Source organism: Mustela erminea, chromosome 8 (assembly GCF_009829155.1).
Source record: "Mustela erminea isolate mMusErm1 chromosome 8, mMusErm1.Pri, whole genome shotgun sequence".
Classification (NCBI taxonomy): domain Eukaryota; kingdom Metazoa; phylum Chordata; class Mammalia; order Carnivora; family Mustelidae; genus Mustela; species Mustela erminea.
Genome location: NC_045621.1, coordinates 9,587,099 through 9,609,390, shown reverse-complemented (window position 1 = coordinate 9,609,390; position 22,292 = coordinate 9,587,099). Strand labels below are relative to the sequence as shown.

Below are 22,292 nucleotides of genomic sequence, written 5' to 3'. Positions count from 1 at the left end.
GAGATCAGTGAAGGACTGTGTTTTCTTGAAGGAGAGGCAGGACATACATGAATAGACAGAAGAGAAAGGACCAGTGAGGTGGAAAGAAAATTATACTAGTGGAAAACCTCATTCAAGTATGTCAGATAAGCACTTTGGAAGAGATGGGATTCTGCAGAGAGGTTATTTTTAAGCAATTGAGATACTTCCTCAGACTGACAAACAGTATTAGGATGAAGTGAGATTGTACCTCTTGTATATGGTTAATAGAATTCTCAATATTTTGGTAATATCCTTTTTTTAGCCATTGAAAAACACATAGAGATGTATACTGTATTTTATGCCTTTTCCACTGGGTGGTGTATGTGTTCTACAAAAAAATTAGCATAAAACTATTAGCCCTTGTTTAATGTTTGGGCACGTAGAAAAAGAAATTCCTTTGTTTAAAAAAATAAACTTTTTATACAACAGAGTAATTATGAATCAAAATAGCAGTCAAAATATTTAACACTACTCTAGTTTCCTTAAGTTATCTAAATTGAAATTATGCTGGCGGGATATACCTTTTATTTCTTTCATATCTTTTTGTCTTCTTTGGCTTTTTGGATGTTGCATACATAATGTATTTGTATCTTGAACATTATACGAATTGTACTTTGAAAGTAACAATTATATATAAAAAGCAGATATAAAATCTAGGATGTACACATTTTTAATTGATTTATATTTGAAAAACACTAATAATTGCATTATCAGTTTATATGTACTAATAATAAATAATGTATCTATATACTCATTTTCACATATAAAATCTGCTGCTTTTTCTCCTTTTTAAAGATTTTATTTATTTATTTGAGAGAGAGATCAAGAGAGTGAGAGAGAGAACTAGTGCAATGGGAGGTGGAGATGGGCAAAGGGAGAGAGAGAGAAGCAGGCTCCACACTAAGCAGGGAGCCTGACATGGAGCTGAGATCATGTCCTGAGCCAAAGGCAGATGCTTCGCTGACTGAGCCACCCAGGCACCTCATCAGTTGCTTCTTTGTTATACAAAATTAAAACACTTTGATGGTCAACAGCAAATTACACTTTGTGATATGTATATGTTTTTATCCGTAACTATATCTATATCTACCCCCTTTCAATATTCTTGAAAGCAAATAAATTATGTGGTTAATCTTTGAAGTTCCCACATTATCCATACTACTTTTAGCAATACTATGTTTTCAATAAATGTTGGTTCTGTTGAGTTCACACTAAAAAAAAAAAAAAAGAAAAAAAAAATTTTATGTGTTGTTTTTTTTCCTACTCTGATTCCTATTTAAGCTAAATTTCTATTATTTTAAAAGGGATTATTGCTCTGTACTAAAATTTATTATATCCTAATTTGTAAGCTAGAACATGAATCCTTCATGCTTTCCTGATTTGTATACAGCTCAGATCTGAAACTGTTTTAAGATCCTGGGTTTGTTTGGGTTTTTTTTCCTCTTAGTGCCTTGACTCTAGGAAGAGGTCACAGTGTTATGCTCTGAAGGATTCTCTTAAATTTTGCATGGTGGTGCACCATAGAAAACCGCTCATTCCTACAGTGGCCCATTCTTAAAAAGAAATTTAATTTTAATATAACTCTAATATAATGTTCTAAGAAAATAATTTATATATTTATTTAGGTATGGTTTCGTCACTTTTGAGACACAAGAAGATGCACAAAAAATTTTACAAGAGGTGAGATTTTTTTGATGTATTTAACTTTGTTTTTTGGAACTTCTTTGAAACTAATCCTTTAGGATACTTTTTTATTATTAGCTTTCCAATACAATGATTAATTGCTAGAAAAATATTTTTAACTTATTTGCATCTCAAGATTGACATTGGTCTCAAAAAAAATTGAATAAAAAAAGATTAAACAGAGGCTCCTGACTGACTCAGTTGGTAGAGTGTGCAGCTGTTGATCTTGGGGTTGTAGGTTTGAGCCCCACATTGGATGTAGAGATTACTTAAAAATTAAATCTTTTTTTTAAAAGATTAAACAGAAATTTTATCTACAGAAAAACATTCCAAATCATTGCATGAGTATGTTTGCAAAGTTATAATATAATTTTTTACTTTATTTGCTTACTAAGAACTTGGGAATATATGTTTTCTGTAGTGTTAATAGCACTTTGAATTACTAACAGCACAACAAACATGGATACCTAGAGTGAAATTATCTGAGATTATTCCCTCCTTTCTGAAAAATTTACATAAGCTAAGAAAAAATCTATAGCCTGCAGTTCAGTGTAACAACTTTAAATCTGACAAATGTTACATTTTATTTTTTAGGAATAAATAGAGTTTGAATTATACTTTATTAAATCACATGCAGCTGATCATTATTTTTAATAGTTGTGTTTTATAAAGTCACCATGAACATTCAGTTAGCAAATACTGACTGTTCTTCCTAGAAGAAATACAAAGTTCCCACTAGTTTCTGTTTACATTAACCAACCAACCAGTGAATACATAACTTTGTTTTGTGTGTGTTTCTGTTTAAAGACATCATGTTAAATATATATTGTTGATTGACTAACATTGAACTCCTGGCCAACAGCACTGTAACTCGTGTCTGAATTAAGCCCATCTAAAATATTTTCTCAGCAAGGCAAATGACAGTCTTCTTGTGCTTAGGAACTTAGCCAGTACTTTAACACTACACTTGAGGGCCATTTTAAATAGCAAAATTTAAAAAAAAAAAAAAAAAAAGATAGCAAAATCACCAACATAAAATACAAAAATACAAAAAAAATTGGCACTAAACAACATGAAACGACTCTTTTTTAAGAGCTGAGACAAGAAGACAGAGTGTTGCCTTATTTGACCTCAGCCTGGGACTGTGTATGTCAGGCAATTCAAAATTTTCACCTCACTGCTCATGTCCACTAGTAACTGCTTAAATTGCCACAAGTTTGCTTTGGGGGTTACAAATAACTTTAATGAATAGGTGAATTCCCAAATACGGGATCTATGAATAGAGGACTGACTGTATTCCAATTAAAGAACTGGGGTCAGACCATCGGAACCAAAATTCAAACCCAGATCTTTAAATATCCAAAGACTTTGTTCTTTCCAGTATTCTGGCTGCTTTCAAAAAATGTTATAGTCTGAATTTTAAAAATTGTTTCTCACTAATTTTTCATTAATGGTTTTGTAAAATAGTAGTACCAAGATAATAAAATAATTTTTTCTTATTTTAGGCTGAAAAACTTAATTATAAGGATAAGAAACTGAACATTGGTCCAGCAATAAGAAAACAACAAGTAGGAATCCCTCGTATGTATTGAGAACTAATGTATTTTTCAGTGTTTTTGCATGGGTTCTTTTTTGAAATATTACTTTTTTTGAAGAACTTAATTAAAATATCATGTTTCTTTCATTTAATAAAGTTATTTTAGCAAAGTTGGTGATCAAATGAATATTTCTTACCAAAATTAATATATGTTAGATTTTGGAGGGGCAGAGAAAATTTTACACAAATAATGGTGTTTACAAATATTGCATATAGTGACATCTTTAAAGGAAAACGCTTCTACATAAAAATACAATTTAAAATTGCAAAGGTAATTAGAATTATTTTGGTAATAATAATTATTCTAATTATTAATTAGAAACTTTTCTAATTAGAAAAGTAATTTAAAATTGGAAATTGAAGAGGGGTGCCTGGGTGGCTCAGTGGGTTAAGCCTCTGCCTTCAGCTCCGGTCATGATCTCAGGGTCCTAGGATCTTGCCCTGCAGCAGGCTCTCTGCTCAGCAGGGAGCCTGCTTCCCACCTTCTCTCCCGCTGCCTCTGCCTACTTGTGATCTGTCTCTTTCTGTCAAATAAATAAATAAATAAAATTAGAAATTGAAGATACTGAAAGTAAGAATATAGAACCAATATCAGAAACTTTAGTTGCAATGGTAGGTACTGTAGCCCAACCAGATATGTTATAATTATGAAGGAGCAATTCCTAAAGCTTTAAGAATTGGCAAGGTTGTGCCTTCCTTAAATTTCTGTAATGCTGTCCACTCTACTCTTCTTGTTTTCTCACTCTTCCTCTATTATATTAGGCATCTTTACAGTTAGATTTTACCCAAAGATTTACTGAACTCTATAGTAGTCTTTAGCTGGAAGGAGATACCTAAAATCAGTAACTGAATTTTCTTATTCTTCCTTAACTGTGCCCTACTGTCTATTGGGATGTTTAAAACATTAGGTTGTTATTGTATACCTGTTAACAAATTAATAGCTGTGCTCCTTTGTACTGTTCTACTTTTGACTGAGACATTAACAGTTATGGGGTACCTGGATGGCTCAGTTGGTCAAGTGATTGCGTTTGGCTCAGGTTATGATCTCAGGGTCCTGGGATCAAATCCTGCATTGGGATCCCTGCTCAGCAGGGAGCTTGCTTCTCCCTCTTCCACTCCCCCTGCTTGTGCCGGCTCTCTCTCTCTCTCCCTCTGTGTCTCTCTGTCAAATAAATAAAATCTTTTAAAAAAATAGTTATCAAGTTTAATTTTGACTTAGTTATTTGTTAATTTAGAAGATAACTGAAGAGTGCCCTAAATAGGTTAATACTTCTTATTAGTTCCAAGAGGTAAGCTGTAACATATAGTAATAGTTCTATATTACCAGCAGTAGGTATAAGTAGTAATGTTCATATTATGACCCGTAAATTGCTTTAAAGAAATAAAAACATAAATCACCATTCTGAATGCTTTCAAATAGTAAATTTGAGAAGTATAGGGTTAATAACTTAACCAAATAGTTGCATTAGCCTTCAAATCCAGGCCAAGTTGACTCCAAAGCTCTTTATACTTTTCTGCAAATAAATTTTAAGTATAAAAGTAGACTTATAAGATATGGGGGATTTTTATCTCAATTTTTTTTCAAATCTCTAGCTTGTTTCATCTCTATTATCAATATTCTAGTCCTAGCTACCCACCTCACTTGCCTTGATTACTGGATGAGCCTCCTAACAGGTCTTTCTTTTTTTTTTTTTTAAGATTTTATTTATTTATTTGACAGAGAGAGATCACAAGTAGGCAGAGAGGCAGGCAGAGAGAGAGGAGGAAGCAGGCTCCCTGCTGAGCAAAGAGTCCGATGCGGGACTGGATCCCAGGACCCTGAGATCATGACCTGAGCTGAAGGCAGCGGCTTAACCCACTGAGCCACCCAGACACCCCTAACAGGTCTTTCTGAATCCACTTTTTGTACCTTCTGACCCATCATATACAAGGCAGCCAGAGTGATCTTTCAGAAGTGTATATTTCATATTATTCTTAGCTTATTTTGAGCTCTTCTTTCCTTTTTTTCCTATACGTTAGCCATCTAGCTTTCTTTCAGTTCCAGAACATACCATACTCCTGATATACATTATTTTCTTTGCCTAGAACACCCTTTGCCATCCCATTCCCATCCCAATCTTTTTTTTTTTTTTCTTTAAGATTAGGTGTGGAGCCCAATGTGGGGTTGAACTTATGATCCTGGGATCAAGACCTGAGCTGAGATCAACAGTCAGACACTTACCCAACTCAGCCTCCTCGGTGCATCCCAATCATTCTTTAAAGCTCAGCCCAAACATCATTTCTTCACAAATTAAATATAATTAGAAAGTTCATACTACCCCATGAAATACCCTATACTACCTCTTAATATATTTATCAAAATTGTATTTAATTAATTAATTATGTAATAAACTAATAACTATTTTCTCCACCAGAAGGTAACTTTCATATGACAGGTCCAGGTTTTTTTTTTTTCCTTTTGGCTGTATCACCAATGCCTTGTAATAGTACTTTCTCAATTTTATTTATTTATGTAACAGATAAACCTGCGGTTCCTTGAGTATCTTGAAGGGAAATCCATGAACCTCCTGAATTTGTGCAAAAAAAATTTTAATGTGTATATCCCTCAGAAAAGGATGCATGATTTTCATCAGATTCTCAAAAGGATGAGATTAAGAATCACTAAAATAAGTAGTGACAATACAGATGAAATATAGTGAAAATATAAAAGCTCAGAAGTGGTAGTGTTGCTTAAAGTGGTAGGCCAGTGCTCCTCACGGTGTGGTTTGCAGCCAGTAACAGTTCAATTGGAATCTCTCAAAATGCCCTATCCCAGACTTATTGAATCTAAATCTCTGCTAATGTGGCCCTGGAATTTGTATCCTAATAAACTATCAAGGTGATTCTAATGTACGTTAAAATTTGAGAATTACTGGTATAATGGAAGGAGGGTTGCCTTTTCCAGTAATTTACATAAATTTGCTGGTCAAGTACTTAATTGACTTGGCTTAAGTACTTAAGTACTTATCTGACTTGGCTTATATAAATTTTTCAAGTGTTCTCTTGACAAAAAAATATTTCTTTTATTTTGGGGGAGGGAGGGTTTATATATAACTTTATCTGATAAAAGAGATGGGGACCCAGAACTACACATGAAGATTTGTGTTCATGTTTGCAATAAGCAGCAGTTGTAGTAAAGGGAGGCTGGAAAGTAAGTCATGGTCTCAATGAATGCTTGTGGTAATAGAACCAAAGAATTTGTAGGATGGAACCAAAATATCTTTAGGAGAGTATGGAATCTTTTCCAACTTCACTGCCTTCATCATCTTTGGCCTTTTACAAATAAAGGTCTTAACTGAGGTCTTAGGTCTTAAGACCTTAGGTCTTAAGGTCTTAGGTCTTATGACCTTGCTGATAATAATTTAAATTTTTAAGTCTTGTGTTGGATCACATTGTTATTAAAATCTAAATTGGTGAGTTTTTAGTATTCTTTATTGAATTTATTTCTTTTTCCTCACTTTAAGCTAATAAAAGTTCTAAGATAGTGAGTTTGAAAATATATACTTCAAAAATACTTCAACATTTGGAATTTTTTAATTTGCAACATTCAATTTTTACTGTAATTGTATCAAGTGTTCAGAAATTACCCTATTAAAAGTTAAACTGAACATTTTAATTATTATTATTTAATCTTTACTTTAGGTTCCAGTATAATGCCAGCAGCTGGAACAATGTATCTAACGACTTCAACTGGATATCCTTACACATATCATAATGGTGTTGCTTATTTTCATACTCCAGAGGTAGCTTCTGTCCCACCACCTTGGCCTGTAAGTAATTTTCATCTTAAAAGGGTTTCCATCTATTCTATCAATTTTTTAAAACATTTATTTCTGAAATATTTCAACCATAGACAAGTATGAATAATAATTAACAGCCATGTAGCTACCACTTATTTAATAAATGTTAATATTTTGCCATATTTATGTAAGTTCTTTTAATAAAGAGAAATGAAATAAGAGAAATTCAGGTATAGTCTTCTTGCCCCCATTTTATTACCCTCCTTTTCTCTTCAGACATATTTGGAATATATAACCATAATATCTTTCCTATCATTTTAGGTTTTTACTACAAATGTAGGTATCCTTAAACAATAGTTAGTATTGCTTTGGGTGATTTTCTTAACACTATATAAATAACCAGTTTTTCTATTCAACATTATGTTTTTGAGATTAAACAGTGTTGTTACTAGTATATCTAATTCACTTATTTTAATATTTTATAATATTCCATATTATAAGTATATATTCCCCTATTGATGGATGTTTTAAGTTTTTTCTGTAATCAAGATCACAGTGAACATCCAGATCTTGTATGTACTATGTGAGAGTTTGTCTAGGAAAGTAATCTTCAAGGTTTTTTGCTTGTATATCCTCTAAAAATTTTCTGAAAAATTATGAATACTTATTTTTAAGTTAATATCTGAAATTTATCATAATTTTAAATAATTTAGGAATACAACATATTATGTATGCTATATACATAAAACTAATATAAGGGTATATGTCAATTATATCTCAAAGAAAAAAGATTGAAAACGTCTAGAACTCTGTTAACAAAACTAGTCAGTCAAATAAAACTTCATTTCTATTAGGAAACTCTAACTTTTAATTATTTTTAAGTTCAAATAAATGAGTTAATATGTATTCTTATAACCACCATATAATTTATTTTGTTCTCTGGATGAAATAAAGGACTATCTCCCCTTTAATATTTCTTATAAAAGCTCTTTTTGCTTTGCTTCTCTCACTTCTTAAGGGCATTGCCTACTTGAACTATCTATTTGTTTGATGCCCTTTTGGTATTTATATTTCCAAACAAAACATTATAATAGATCCAGAATGAGTGAGAAGTGTGCCTTTCATCATGAAGGAGAATGGTAATTGTGAAAGGACCTTATGAAAAGAAAACAGACACATGGTACAGAGACACAGTCACAGACACATCACATCAGGAAGGAGTACATATGAAATTTAGGATCTAAAAATTAATACTCCGAAACCTATTCATGCCCATTTACCACTGGAAAGATTTTGTATTCTCCTCCTTTGGTCTAGGCTGCAATATATGCAGAGAAGTAAAATTTCACATCATAGAATATGCACATCTTGACTTAATGTTGCCAAATGACTTTTCAAAGTATACCAGTTTATACTTTAGCTAACAGTTTATGAGAGCTACAATTTCTCCATAACCTGCCAATCCTTTAATTTTCAATTTCTGCCAATATTATTATGAAATAGTATTTTGTTTTCCTATCTTCCTAGTCATTGGTAAGATTGAACATAATTCGGGTATTTATTGGCATTCCACTTTTCTTCTGTGAGGTGCCTCTTCATATCCTTTATCCTTTATCTTTTCTATTGGGGTTATTTGTCTTTTTCTTGAGTTCATTATATGAATTTTGTGAGTTCTTCTGGTGTGTGGTTTGTCCATTAACTTTACAGGGGTTTTTTGTTATACACTAATTCTTTGTTTTAATGTTAACATATGTATTAATATTTTCCTTTATGGAAGTAGTTTCATCTTTTGGTATCTTATTTTTAAAACATAACACTTCCAAGAAAAGAACAAAAAATTTAAATTAAAAAAAATACTTTCTTATTACAATATAGGTATTATTCTATATTTTATTTTTTAAAATACTCTACTATTGCTGTTTTTCACATGTAGATCTTAAATCTGGAGTTCATGTTTACTAGTCCATCCTCTTTCATTATTTTGAAAGGAATCCTCTATGAAATACCACATTTGGGGGGTTGTTCCTCTGGGCTCTCTATTCTGTTCTGCTGGTGTGTTTGCCCTGTCCAATTCCATGTTAATTCCTATTGCTTTAGAATGAGTGCTAAAATCTGGGCAGTCCTGTCACTTTTTTCTTTAGAAGTCTCTCATCTATCTTTAAGTCTTTACTTTTATAAATATAAATTTTATAATCCAGCTTGTTCAATTCTGTGAAAAGCATTTGTTGGATTTTTATTAGAATTGCATTGAATGTGTAGATTAATTTGGGTATACTACTGAATTTTACCATCCACAACATTTATTTAGGTCTTTTATTTCCATCTGTCTATAAAATTTTCTTTCTCTGTAAAACAGTTTAATATATCTTTTGTTGGATTTATTCTTAGGTACTCTGTGGGTTTTGTTGCTTTTACGATGGTATTTTTTTAAATCATACTTCCTAATAGGTTGTGACCTGTTTGCAATAATACTTTTTTTAAATGTTAACATTTGATCAGAAACCCTCCACAACTTCCATGGAGATAATCAGTTATGATTCAGTATACTTACGTTTCTTTCTGTTCTTTTCTCATTTTTTCTCCATTGAGTTATTGTACCAACATTTTCTCTGCCGTAGTATTTATATGATAACATGACCTTGTTCTTGAAAAAGGAAACAAGTCCAATGATTCATGATTAAGCTTTATATATACTTATATAAGCTTTATATATATAGTGTATATATTTATGTACACACTGTAGGTTTTGGAAGATAATCTTAGCCAAAACCAAGGTTTCTCAGCCTCAGCACTATTATATTTTGGGCCAAATGATTCTGTGTCCTTGAATGCTAATCCTGTGCATGGTAGGATGTTTAAGCAGTGTCCTAGTCTCCCCACATCTATAAAAACCAAAAGTATTGCCATATGTTCCCTTAGGGGACAAAGTCACACCTGATTGAGAATTACTACCCCAAATCAATTAGGAAATTATTTCATATTCTGTTTGTTAAAAATTAAAAAGTATTGAATTTATCATGAAAAAATATTGAATTTTAATAAATTTTTCCCATATCTGCTGAGATTTTTTTCCTCCTTTAATCTACTAATAGAAAATAAGTATCATAGTAAATTACATTATTCTTTTCTAATGTTAATCTGTGATATAATTTTATTAGCATATTATAGTCTGAAAATTGTGTAAAACTATGATATTTTTCTTCATTTTGTGGAGGGGAAGGAGTGAACATTAAAATAAAACTGTAAAGTTAGATCCCATGTTAGAAATTGAATCTTAATTGCTATCATTAAAGCTAATTTTACCTATCTTATAATACAGTTTGCCTGCTTTATTAATGGTCTGGTTTTAAATACTCTATTTCGGTGTTTACTCTAGTACTTTGAATAATGAAGTGTTACGTATATTTTCTTCAAACAGGGAGAAATCACTTGAAGTTTATTGATCAATTCATTTAAATATCAAATTAATAAAATAGGATTTGATCAATGCTTTAATAAATAATGTATTTGACTTAAATATATAACAAAGGAGCAGGATTTAATTATTTGTAAGCAGTGGAAAATCAGTGGCAAAATCAAATATGATTAATCATTCAGTTATGTGTTGTGTAAGCATTATCTACTGCTGGTCTCTTGATAGAAATAGGCACTGTCACCTTAAGTCCAGCTGCCATTTTCTTTTAAATATTCTCTTAGAACTATATTTTCATAATCTTTGGGGTGAAAGCAATTTTTCTGGTGGTTGTCTTTTAATATTACCATGAAAATGAAACCAAAGTGGGAATACTGTGATGATTTTAATAGACTTAAGTTGCATTAGTAATAATAATATGAAAAAGAGGTAGAAAATGACATTTCCAATTATAGATCATAAGTTGATTGGGTTTAGGTAACAATTTGGGATAAATTTTATAATAAACTATTTTAAAGAATTTTGCCTAGGCCTAAAATAATCTCTCATTTTTTTCCCTCTTATAGTCACGTTCTATATCTAGTTCCCCTGTGATGGTAGCTCAGCCAGTTTATCAGCAACCTGCATATCACTACCAGGTAAACATGAAATTAAAAAGAAAATTCTCTTTAATACTCAGTCCTTTTTCAGTAAATTTCATTGTATTCTTTCTCATGTAGATATTCTCGTAATTAAAAAAAGATAGTTAAGCCTTGATAACAATGCTGGGTTGGGTTTTTTTCTTCTCTTATGGGGAACTAAACAATATTATACAAGAAGATGGCAGGTTTTCTTCATTTAACTAAATGTAATGAGGCCGGTTTTGCTCCCTTGGCTAACATTTAATTTTTTTAAAAACAATTCCCAAAGCAACATATAGATAACACATACCAAATCACAGGCTGATTTTTTAATGTTATTGTTAACATTGTGTCACTTTTTTGCTATTGTATTTAACATAATCCATATTAAAATAAGTAATAAATTATGGTTCACATTATGGCAGCCTCTTTTAGTTAACCACACTCTTCATTAATTCTTGTGGGAGACTGGGGATAAAGGAGCCATAATGCCAGACCATTTTGGTGTTTTGTAAACAAAGAATACCTGTTGACGTACTGTCTATGACTGCTTTTGTACTATAGTGGGAGGGTTCAGTAGTTGCAACAGAGATATTATGGTCTGCAAAGCTTAAAATATTTACCCTCTGGCCCTTTAAAGAAAAAGTTTGCCAATCTCTCATTTATTACACTCAAAAATAAAATCACATTCTTTCCTACCCCTGGAATTGTGGAAGATAATTTTTTTCTTTTTTTTTTTTTCTTTTGAACTTTTAAAATAGACCCAGATTAAATGTTAAGTTTACTGGAATTCTTTTTAATATTAAACTGGGTTTTGGGAGGACAGTGGTGTTTAAATTTTATTTTATTTTATGTTTTTAAGATTTTATTTATTTATTTGACCGACAGATCACAAATAGGCAGAGAGGCAGGCAGAGAGAGAAAAAGGAGGAAGCAGGCTCCCTGCTGAGCAGAGAGCCCGATGCGATGCGCGGCTCAATCCCAGGACTCTGGGATCATGACCTGAGCCGAAGGCAGAGGCTTTAAGCCACTGAGCCACCCAAGCTCCCCTTAAATTTTAAATAGAATTTAAGATTTAAACTTACTATTATATATTAATGTATATCATATATTATTATATTACATTATTTATTTGTAATAATTTGTAAATTCTATTACTATGCTAAATATAAAACTAAAGTGTTTCACTTACTAAAGATGAAAATAACTTTATGACATATATTTAAAATATATATATTTAAAATATGTATACTAAAGTAACTTAATGACATATATTTAAAATACATGACTTTCCCTAAGTTACCTCCATATTTCAGCAGAGGCCCCAAAAACAGAACATTAGGTACCAGATCTTTCAATATGACAAGCCAAATATTGTGAAATTAGTTGGGGGATCCTTAGCTAATTGCCCACCTTGAGTACACATGAGGAGAGGATAAGATTGCAAGAAGTTGTTAGAATGCTGTAGCATGTCCCCTTCTTCACAACTAAGTAAAGAAGACATCAGAGAATGACTGAGAAAACTTAATGTTTGTCCCCTGAAATTTGTGAGATGGTACTTGGATCTGACCTCTCCTAAAAAAAAGTCCAAAAAGAAAGACTCTGGATTTTTGTGGAAGCTGGCGGCAGGGGGAGTAAATTAATTAATTAAAAAGTCCAAAGAGGAAGCTGGGCTAGTCTCCGGAGGCAGAGCCTGGAGAGAAGACTACAGTGAGAATGTGCTGAACTTCTACTCACAACAAGCAAAGGTTTATGTGTCCCAAGAGCAAGACGTGAATCTCACAGAAGAGACCCTTTTCAAAAAAACTTTAAGGAGATCCCATTAAAGAAAGAACCTGTGTGAAGTAGACTTCTAGAATCAAGGGCTAGAACTGCAGTTAGAAGTTCTCAGCAGTGTGGGGCACCTGGTTGGCTCAGTCAGTTAAGTGTCCGCCTTCCACTCAGGTCAGGGTGCTGGGATCTAACCTTGTGTCGGACTCCCTGCTCAGCAGGAAGTCTGCTTCTCCCTCTCCTGCTGCTGCTCCCCCTCTCATGCTCTCACTTGTTCGGTGTCTCTCTCTCTCTCAATAAATAAAAGTCTTAAAAAAAAAAAAAAAAGTTCTCAGCAGAGAGATCACCAAAGAATCCAGTAAACTACCTATCTAGATAGTTAGTATTTGGAATCTGCCACACCCCCAAAAAATGATTTGTCCTAATTTTAATCCTAGGGCAAGGAAAAACAGGTCAACACAGTGCTTTTAAAGTGTCGGGATGAGAAAGAATAGGGCTGCTTTCTGCTTGCTCCCCATTCAGTCCAGGTCCTCCTTTTTTAACTGATTACATACAACTATAGCTCATTTAACATACCAAATACATTCTTAAAAGTTTGTAAAACAGTTTAATTTTATACTCTGACTCTGGTGTTCTCCTTGACACAAATGATAAAATTGGAAGTATGTTACCTCAGTATTACTCAGGAATATTACCAAAATCTTTTTTGGTACCAATTTATAACTATTTTATAGTACAAAAAATCATTTCACCTCCCGTATTTATCTTCAGATATATATTCATCATTCTGCCTCTTCGATGAAAATCTTCCTTTGTTCTTTTCATAAATTCTAAGATTGGTAGCTTTATCAGTTGTTAGTTAAATCAGGTAATGCATGGTTCAATTAGTACTTATCTCGTATTTCTCACTTCATAAGTAGATAGTTACTTCATTTATCTAAAAACTATTTAAGTCATTTTATTTCCAGTTTTTTATTAAAATGTTTTCTTAAGAGGTTATTTATTATTCTGCCTTTCTATTTTTTAAGATTTTATTTATTTGACAGAGAGAGAAATCTCAAGTAGGCAGACAGGCAGGCGGGGTGGGGGGTAAGCAGGCTCCCCACTGAGCAGAGAGCCCAAAGTGGGGCTCTATCCCAGGACAGGGATCATGACCTAAGCTGATGGCAGAGGCTTAACCCACTGAGCCAGCCAGGTGCCCCATCCTGCCTTTCTGAATGTAGGATACAGAACCTAGACTTCACATTATCTTGGTTATTATAATACAGTGATGTCATCTGTTAGCAACTTAAATAGCACTAAATTCACAGTGATTCAGTTTAGGTGATCCAGGTATGATCTTACTCTTTTTTCTGTTTGTTTTTTTTCTTTATAATTAAAAAGACTTAATTAAAAATTAACTAAAAATGGGGTGCCTGGGTGGCTCAGTGGATTGGGCTTCTGCCTTCGGCTCAGGTCATGATCTCAGGGTCCTGGGATCGAGCCCCGCATCTGCCTCAGCATCCCTGCTCAGCAGAGACCCTGCTTCCCCCTCTCTCTCTGCCTGACTCTCTGCTTACTTGTGATCTCTCTCTCTGTCAAATAAATAAAATCTTTTAAAAAAATTAACTAAAATAACTAAAGAATAAGACGTTACTAACAATACAACTAGTTTAAAGATTTTTTATTTTTTTATTTTGACTAGTTTAATAAAAGTCTGACATAGCGTCATCTTACAGTAAGTTTAAAAAATTTGACCATCTTTTATTTAACAGCTTTTTAATATATAATTCACATAGCATTCAATTCAGCTTTTTAAAATGTGCAATAGTGTTTTTTACTAAATTCAGAGTTGTATAACCATACCACAGTCAGTTTTAGAACATTTTAATCAACCTTTACCCCAAAAAACCTTACATATTAGTAATCACTCCTCTTTGGAGAAATATCTATTCATATCTTTTACTCTTTTTAAATTTGGGTTACTTGTATTTTTATTATTGAGTTATAACATTTCTTTATATATTCTAGATGCACATTCTTTATCAGATATATAATTTGTAAATCTTTTCTCCCATATTTTGAGTTTATTTTTACTTGATGGTATTCAAGTGCTATTTTGTGGCACAAAAGTTTTTCAGTTTTCATGAAGTCCAATTTATCTTTTTTCTTTTGTTGCTTTACTGCTTGTGCTTTCCATGTCATAATTTTTTTAATTGCCTAATTCAAACCCACAAAGATTTACACATATTTTCTTCTAAGAATTGTATAGTTCCTGCTCTTACATTTAGGCCTTCTACCCAATTTGAATTAATTTTTGTATGTAATTTGAGGTTTAGGGATCCAGCTTCATTCTTTTGCACATAGATATCCAGTTTTGATCTTTGTTTATAATCTGGGTGGTTTTTTTGGTTTTTGTTTTCATTTTAGGCCCCTGCACAGTGTCTACCAGGACAATGGCAGTGGGGTGTTCCTCAGGTAAATATTAACTTTTTTCATAGTGTTTTTGTGAAAACTGAATGAATATTAAAGTCAGGAGAACGAGATTTGAGATACTCCTATTTAATACCTGTGATACCTTTGGCAGTTCATTTAATCACTCTATTTCTTAGCTTCCTCACTTGTAAAATGGAAGTAATGATACCATACATTTGTAAATTTCTTTACCTGATCTTGGTGAAGATCACATGAGATCATGTAAGTGAAGTCATTCTTTTAAAAAGTGAGTACTTATATAAACATGAAAAATAACTTTTTACCGTTATGGGAAAATGTATCATTCTTCGGTTGTACTTCAGATTTTGCTTCAGTTCATTTTTTTTTCTTCAGTTTTCTGTTCCTAAGTAAATAAATCATCTCTCAACTTTTGATACAAATAGTATACCACCAAAAAGACTATTTAATGACATTTCCCACTTCCATGTGAAGTCACAAAGCTGAGAATAGATGTTTATGCCAACTCAAATACTGTACATTATATTACAATCTTTGATAGTGAGCTTAATATAACAATTTTCTGAATTTATAAAAGAAGTTCTGAAGCACTAAGAACTTTCAATACTTACCAGTGATAAAGTTCTTTAATCACATCTACACAATTGAAATTTGTAACAAGATACATCTATGCTATCTGGTAAAGAACTTCAGGAAAATATGAAATAAATATTTCTGTCATCTGTTGGGTAAGTCATTTGTTTTAATTGAAATAAATAATCGTATTTGAATTAGAAATCTGGTTTTGTTTTAGTCTCCTGCCTCGTCTGCTCCATTCTTATACCTGCAGCCTTCTGAGGTTATTTATCAACCAGTGGAAATTGCACAAGATGGTGGATGTGTTCCTCCTCCTCTATCTCTGATGGAAGTTCCAGAGGTAGGTATTACTCTCAAAGTAATTTATCTATAACTGTCTCATCTTAACATTTATTTCTTTTTCTTTTCTAAAAATATTTGTTTAAGTGGCGCCTGGGTGGTTCAGTCAATAAGTGTCTGCCTTCCGCTCAGGTCATGATCCCAGGGTCCTGGGATTGAGCCCCACATCGGGATGCCTGCTCAGCGGGAAGCCTGCTTCTTCCTCTCCCACTCCCCCTGCTTGTGTTCCCTCTCTCGCTGTCTCTCTCTTTCTTTCTGTCAAATAAATAAATAAAATCTTGAATAAAATAAAATAAAAATAAAAATAATATTTAAGACCCTCATGGAAGCTGCACATTTTTTCTTTGACTTATTCACGCATTTCCCCTTTTATAGGTATCTAAGAATGCTTCATCTTTGACTTTTTTACTAACTAGTTCTGAATAATTTCTAAAACCACTGTTCACTGTACTAGGCTAATCTCTGACTTGATCTCCTTGAAAGAGTAAGACACCAAATGTTTTTCTTTCTTCTGGCTTGCCTGTCAACCTGTATTATTACTAATAGTCTGTTAATTAAAAGCATATAAAAATTCAAAAAATCTTAACAAATTCTTCCTTCAAATATGTAAATCAAAAGTATTTCATGGGCTACCTGGGTGGCTCTGTCAGTTAAGCATACAACTTTTTTTTTAATTTTTTTTATTTTTTTATAAACATATAATGTATTATTAGCCCCAGGGGTACAGGTCTGTGAATCACCAGGTTTACACACTTCACAGCACTCACCATAGCACATACCCTCCCCAATGTCTATAACCCCATCACCCTCTCCCTACACCCCTCCCCCCGGCCACCCTCAATTTGTTTGTGACCTTAAGAGTCTCTTTTGGTTTGTCTCCCTCCCAATCCCATCTTGTTTCATTTATTCTTTTCCTACCCCCAAACCCCCCATGTTGCATCTCCACTTACTCGTATCAGGGAGATCATATGATAGTTGTCCTTCTCCGATTTACTTATTTTGCTAAGCATAATACCCTCTAGTTCCATCCACGTCGTCGCAAATGGCAAGATTTCATTTCTTTTGATGGCTGCATAGTATTCCATTGTATATACATACCACATCTTCCTTATCCATTCATCTGTTGATGGACATCTAGGTTCTTTCCATAGTTTGGCTATTGTGGACATTGCTGCTATAAACATTCAGGTACACGTGCCCCTTCGGATCACTACGTTTGTATCTTTAAGGTAAATACCCAGTAGTGCAATTGCTGGATCATAAGGTAACTCTATTTTCAACATTTTGAGGAACCTCCATGCTGTTTTCCAGAGTGCACCAGAGAGCACCATAAGCATACAACTTTTGATTTCAGCTAGGTCATGATCTCAGGGTCATGGGATCAGGCCCCACATCGTCGGGTTCTGCGCACAGTCAGAAGTCTGCTGGAATTTCTCTCCCTCTGCCCTTCCCCCCCAAATAAATAAATAAATCTTAAAAAAATAACTTAATAACTAAAAATTATAAATGTTATTTTTAGTGTCTTTATGTTCCCAAACCATTACTTACCTTACCATCTATGTGCCAAGAACTGTAAAGGTGTGTTTTAAGTCAGTGTTGTAAAAAATTAGAAAATTAGCACCCACCTCCCAATTAGAATGTATTATATTATCTAAGGTTTATAACATGATGTTCTGGAATAATAATTTCCACAGTTGGATCTTAATGTTACTATCACTACTTCTACCAGGATTTCTGTTTTCATCTCACCCTCCACTCATCATTTGCTTGACTGAATCTGCAAAGTACTCTTTGTTAAAGAAAACTTGTGCGTACTATATTCTGAGTTCTTTCATGCCTCTTTGTTCAACATTGTTGTCTATAAATCTGAAAGACAATTACACTAGCTATAAAATAGCTACATCATACTGCCAAAACAAAGTGCCACAAACTAGGTGGCTTAAACAACAGACAATTATTTATTGTCTCACAGTTCTAGAGACCAGAAGTTGAAGATATTGGCAGGTTTGATTCCATCTGAGGGCCATGAAGGAAGCATTTGTTTCGGACCTCTCTTCTTAGCTTATAGATGGCCATCTTCTCCCTGTGTCTTCACTTTATTTTTCTATCTCTGTGTCCAAATTTCTCAATTTTGTAAGGATAGTAGTTATCATACTAGATTAGCTTCTACCCTAATGACCATATTTAACTTGATTAACTCTACAAATTCCCTGTCTACAAATCAGGTCACATTGTGATATACTCAAGGTTAAAACTTCAACCAAATTCAACTCTTAACAGTACTATTTTTTTATAGAACATCTATTCTACTCTTTTCTGGTGTTGAGTATAGCCAGAAAGAAGTTTGAAGCCAGCCTTATTTTCCCCCCTGAACATAATTTGCTTTTTCTTTCTGCATACCTTTTGATGGGAGGGTGTATTGTTGTTGTTAAGATTTTACTTACTTATTTGAGAGAGAGAGAGCAAGGGAAAGAGCAGAAGGAGAAAGACCAGCAAATTCTGTGCTGAGCTCAGAGCCTGACATGGGGCTCAGTCTCACAATCTTGAGATCACGACCTGAACTGAAATCAGGAGTTGCGCACTTAACCCACTGAGCCTCCCAGACACCTCCTGAGGTGTGTTCTTAGTTGTCTTTGCATATACTATTCCCACCTTCTTTCCCTTAATTTTTCAAATCCAAGCATCAATTCCACAAGAAAGCTTTTTCTGACTGCCTCCCCAGTTTTCTTAAGCTAAATCAAGTAGTTCTTTTCTTTTCTTCTATATATGTTTCATTGGACTTAGAGTAATTTTGACGATTCAACTGTCCCTGGTCAATCTATAAATTAATTAAAGATAGAATGTGTTTTTCATTTGTGTTCCTCCATTGTGTAGCAAAATGCCTAGTACATTGCAACAATGAATAAAAACTTTGAACTAATAAATAAAAGGTAACACATGTTTTTTTCTTTTTTTTGTAACAGCCTTATTCTGATCATGGTGTTCAAGCAACATATCACCAGGTTTATGCTCCAAGTGCCATTGCTATGCCTGCACCTGTGATGCAGCCTGAACCAATTAAAGTAAGAAGTTTGTTCTGATTTTTTTATTATTTTGTCAGTCCTATTTCAGGCTTTTCAAATTTATTTTCTAAAAAGAAATAATTTTGGATATTTATATCACATTTGTGATCAGAAGAACAGAATTAGTGAACTCTTTCATGTGAAGAGCGTACAATTCTAAATTAACTGTAATTTTTACAGTTAGTTTTACGTAACTTATAAATCACACATGGTCAAAATGTTTTATTTACTGTAATAAAATATATATAACTTATAATTTGCCATTTCTAAGTGTTTACCTAAGTGGTATTAATTACATCCATGTGCTGTACAACCATTACTACTGTTTCCACACTTATGCATTAGCACAAAAAGAAAATCTGTACCCATCAAGCAATAACTTACCATTCTTTTCTCCCTACCAGTCCCTGGTACTCTGAAATCAACATTTTAGCTCATTGAATTTGCCTCGATAGTTCACATACTCAGATTTTGGTTTGGTTAATGGCATATAGTTTTTATGGGAAGATGAAATCGAGTTGACAATCTACTCTTTCAGTTTGGGAATTGTGCTTATGCATCCTAAATCAGATGCAGGCCAAAGAGTGGGAATCCAGTTAGATCCATGTATATATTCAATATATTTCAACTCTTGGCTGTGTAGCAGGGAATTCTGCTTACTCCCTTATGACCTAGTTTCTTAGTGAAACTCTTCATCATTACTTGGAGGAAACGGACTATATCTGTAAGAACCACAGATTGATTAACTATTGCGATGGTAATATGAATCTTGTTTACGGTATACTTTGGTAAAGAAAGTAGGCATACTCTACAATAAAATGATAGAGATTAACTATTTCACACGCATATTTATTTATGTGTTGGAACTCAGTACCAAGATAGTCTACTTTAAGGAGCCCCCCCCATATCCCTTCATCCTGTTACCACTCACCGCATTCCTTCACTGCTATTACTACCAGTAATGAAATAAAACTATAATTTGACCTAGTGTCACAGCCTCAAGTGTTCCTAAACTTTATCTATAGAGAACTATTATAGTATCAAAATCTTCTAAAACGGACTTCCTCTGATGTTAACATTTTCTCCAAATATACTTCTCTAAAGATAGTTGAAAGAGTTTTGCCATATTAAATAAGTACTAGTTTTTCCAGTTGCTGATTATATAGATCATATATATAAGCACAAATGATTGAAGTTGTACTGCTTGAATAATTCCAGTAGAGGATGGAGTGGTACTGAGTGGTACTTGGATAGGAGAAATTTTCAAATAACATTAATGCTACCCATTCTTAATTTAAAGTTTAATTCCTCTAGTTTAAAAGTAAACACTTTTCTATATTTTCTTAAATCTATGAGTAGCAAATGACAGAAATTATACTGAGAAACTGCTATCTTACTCTTTAATTTAGTCATATAGAAAGTACACATATGTTGACTATAAATTATAACAGAGACATAAATAGATATCTTTGTACATATAAGCTTACAACTGGAACCAATAAACTGCCTCTAGATGTCTAGAGAAAGGCCGCTAAAAGGGACTTCAACCCCTTCTGTCCTGATACAGATCTTTACTCTACCATGCACAGACCAAAAGGGAACAAAATTACTGACTTTTTCCAATTTGGAATTTAATCTGTCTCGTTAAGCATTATAATAATTCTGGTTATCACATGGGATATATCCTAGGGAATATTTTAGTCCTACCCAAGTTAAGATTTAAGAAATAGGGAAGAGTTGAAGAACTATGAACTATACTTAACTAGCTTACTCTGAAGCCCATCATATCTTTCACAATCGTGAGATTTCACTGAATCTGCAAAATCATGGATTATAAGACACACCATTATTTATCACTATAAAAGAAAAAAAATTGCCATCAATTGTAAATGTATCCCTATTTAGTGGTTTTGAAATAAGAAAAAAATGTATGGCTCAACATGAGTGAAATTTTAACATTTTATTTTTAATTTAGAGATGTAATGTTGAGAGGCTAGGGGGAAAAACAAGTCCTCTTTTGTTAGAGATGAGAAAAAAATTTTAATAAACTTTCAAAGTCAAAACTGGAACACAGGGCTATTGTATAGAGTTTTATATTCCCTGTTTTTGTTTTTATTTTTGTTTTAAGATCAATGTCCTATGTATTTTTTTAAGATATTTTTATTTATTTGACAGAGATCATAAGTAAGCAGAGAGGCAGGCTTGGGGGAGAGGTGCGGGGTGGGAGGGAGCAGGCTCCATGCTAAGCAGAGAGCCCCATGTGGGGCTCAATCCCAGGACCCTGAAATCATGACCTGAGCCAAAGGCAGAGGCTTAAACCACTGAGACAGCCAGGCACCCTGTCCTATGTATTTTATACTCAATAACTTTTTTAGGTGATTTGAAGGCCCTCAACAGGAAATGCTACCCCACTCAGGGACTGAAACTCTAAAATCACGTCTATAGTTTTCTAAAACTATATAACCCTGGGGAAATGCTTTAATATACCAAGTTTCGCTGTGTGGAAAATTATCTACTTTTGTTTATAGTACATTTGTATTATAACATAGAAGTCTTAATACATAACTATTATATCATTAGGAGATGATCTTTTCTCTAAAACATTAAAGTAGACTAATATTAAAATACTGATATTTGAAACATTAGCCTTTGTTCTTACTATGCAGATTTTCCCTGATACCAAATACCTTGGTGAGTTAAAACAGAAAGGTGGACATACTCCTTAGGATAATCCGAGCCTGTTGTTTTTATAAGTATGTGTCATTTTTTAAACTCTAATGATTATAATTTAAGGGTATTAACTGTATATGTTCCAGAGTAAGTAATTTCTGATTCCAAAACTATCGTGAAGCATCAAATCTAATCAATAAAATAGAGACTTGATTCAGAGCTCAGAGCACAAGTCTAACTACTGTAAGAGACTGCCAGAAACTATTCATTGACTGTAAGGTACACACTACTATATTCTGTCAGATCAACTACATATATTGTAAAGCTGAC

At 33.2% G+C, this 22,292-nt stretch overlaps 1 protein-coding gene across 3 annotated transcripts in view; it reads left to right on the top strand.

Annotated features, from left to right (window-relative positions):
• Nucleotides 1-22,292, top strand: part of BOLL (boule homolog, RNA binding protein) — a 51,176-nt gene that overhangs the window by 7,432 nt on the left and 21,452 nt on the right. For 2 of the 3 annotated variants that reach the window (XM_032354304.1, XM_032354305.1), the window contains exons 4-10: nt 1,647-1,701; nt 3,210-3,285; nt 6,983-7,110; nt 11,059-11,130; nt 15,292-15,339; nt 16,109-16,231; nt 19,194-19,292. In XM_032354304.1, the coding sequence (XP_032210195.1) occupies nt 1,647-1,701; nt 3,210-3,285; nt 6,983-7,110; nt 11,059-11,130; nt 15,292-15,339; nt 16,109-16,231; nt 19,194-19,292 (601 nt within the window). Of the gene's footprint in view, nt 1-1,646; nt 1,702-3,209; nt 3,286-6,982; nt 7,111-11,058; nt 11,131-15,291; nt 15,340-16,108; nt 16,232-19,193; nt 19,326-22,292 lie in introns of those variants that run through there. The other variant, XM_032354306.1, reaches the window with a different exon arrangement.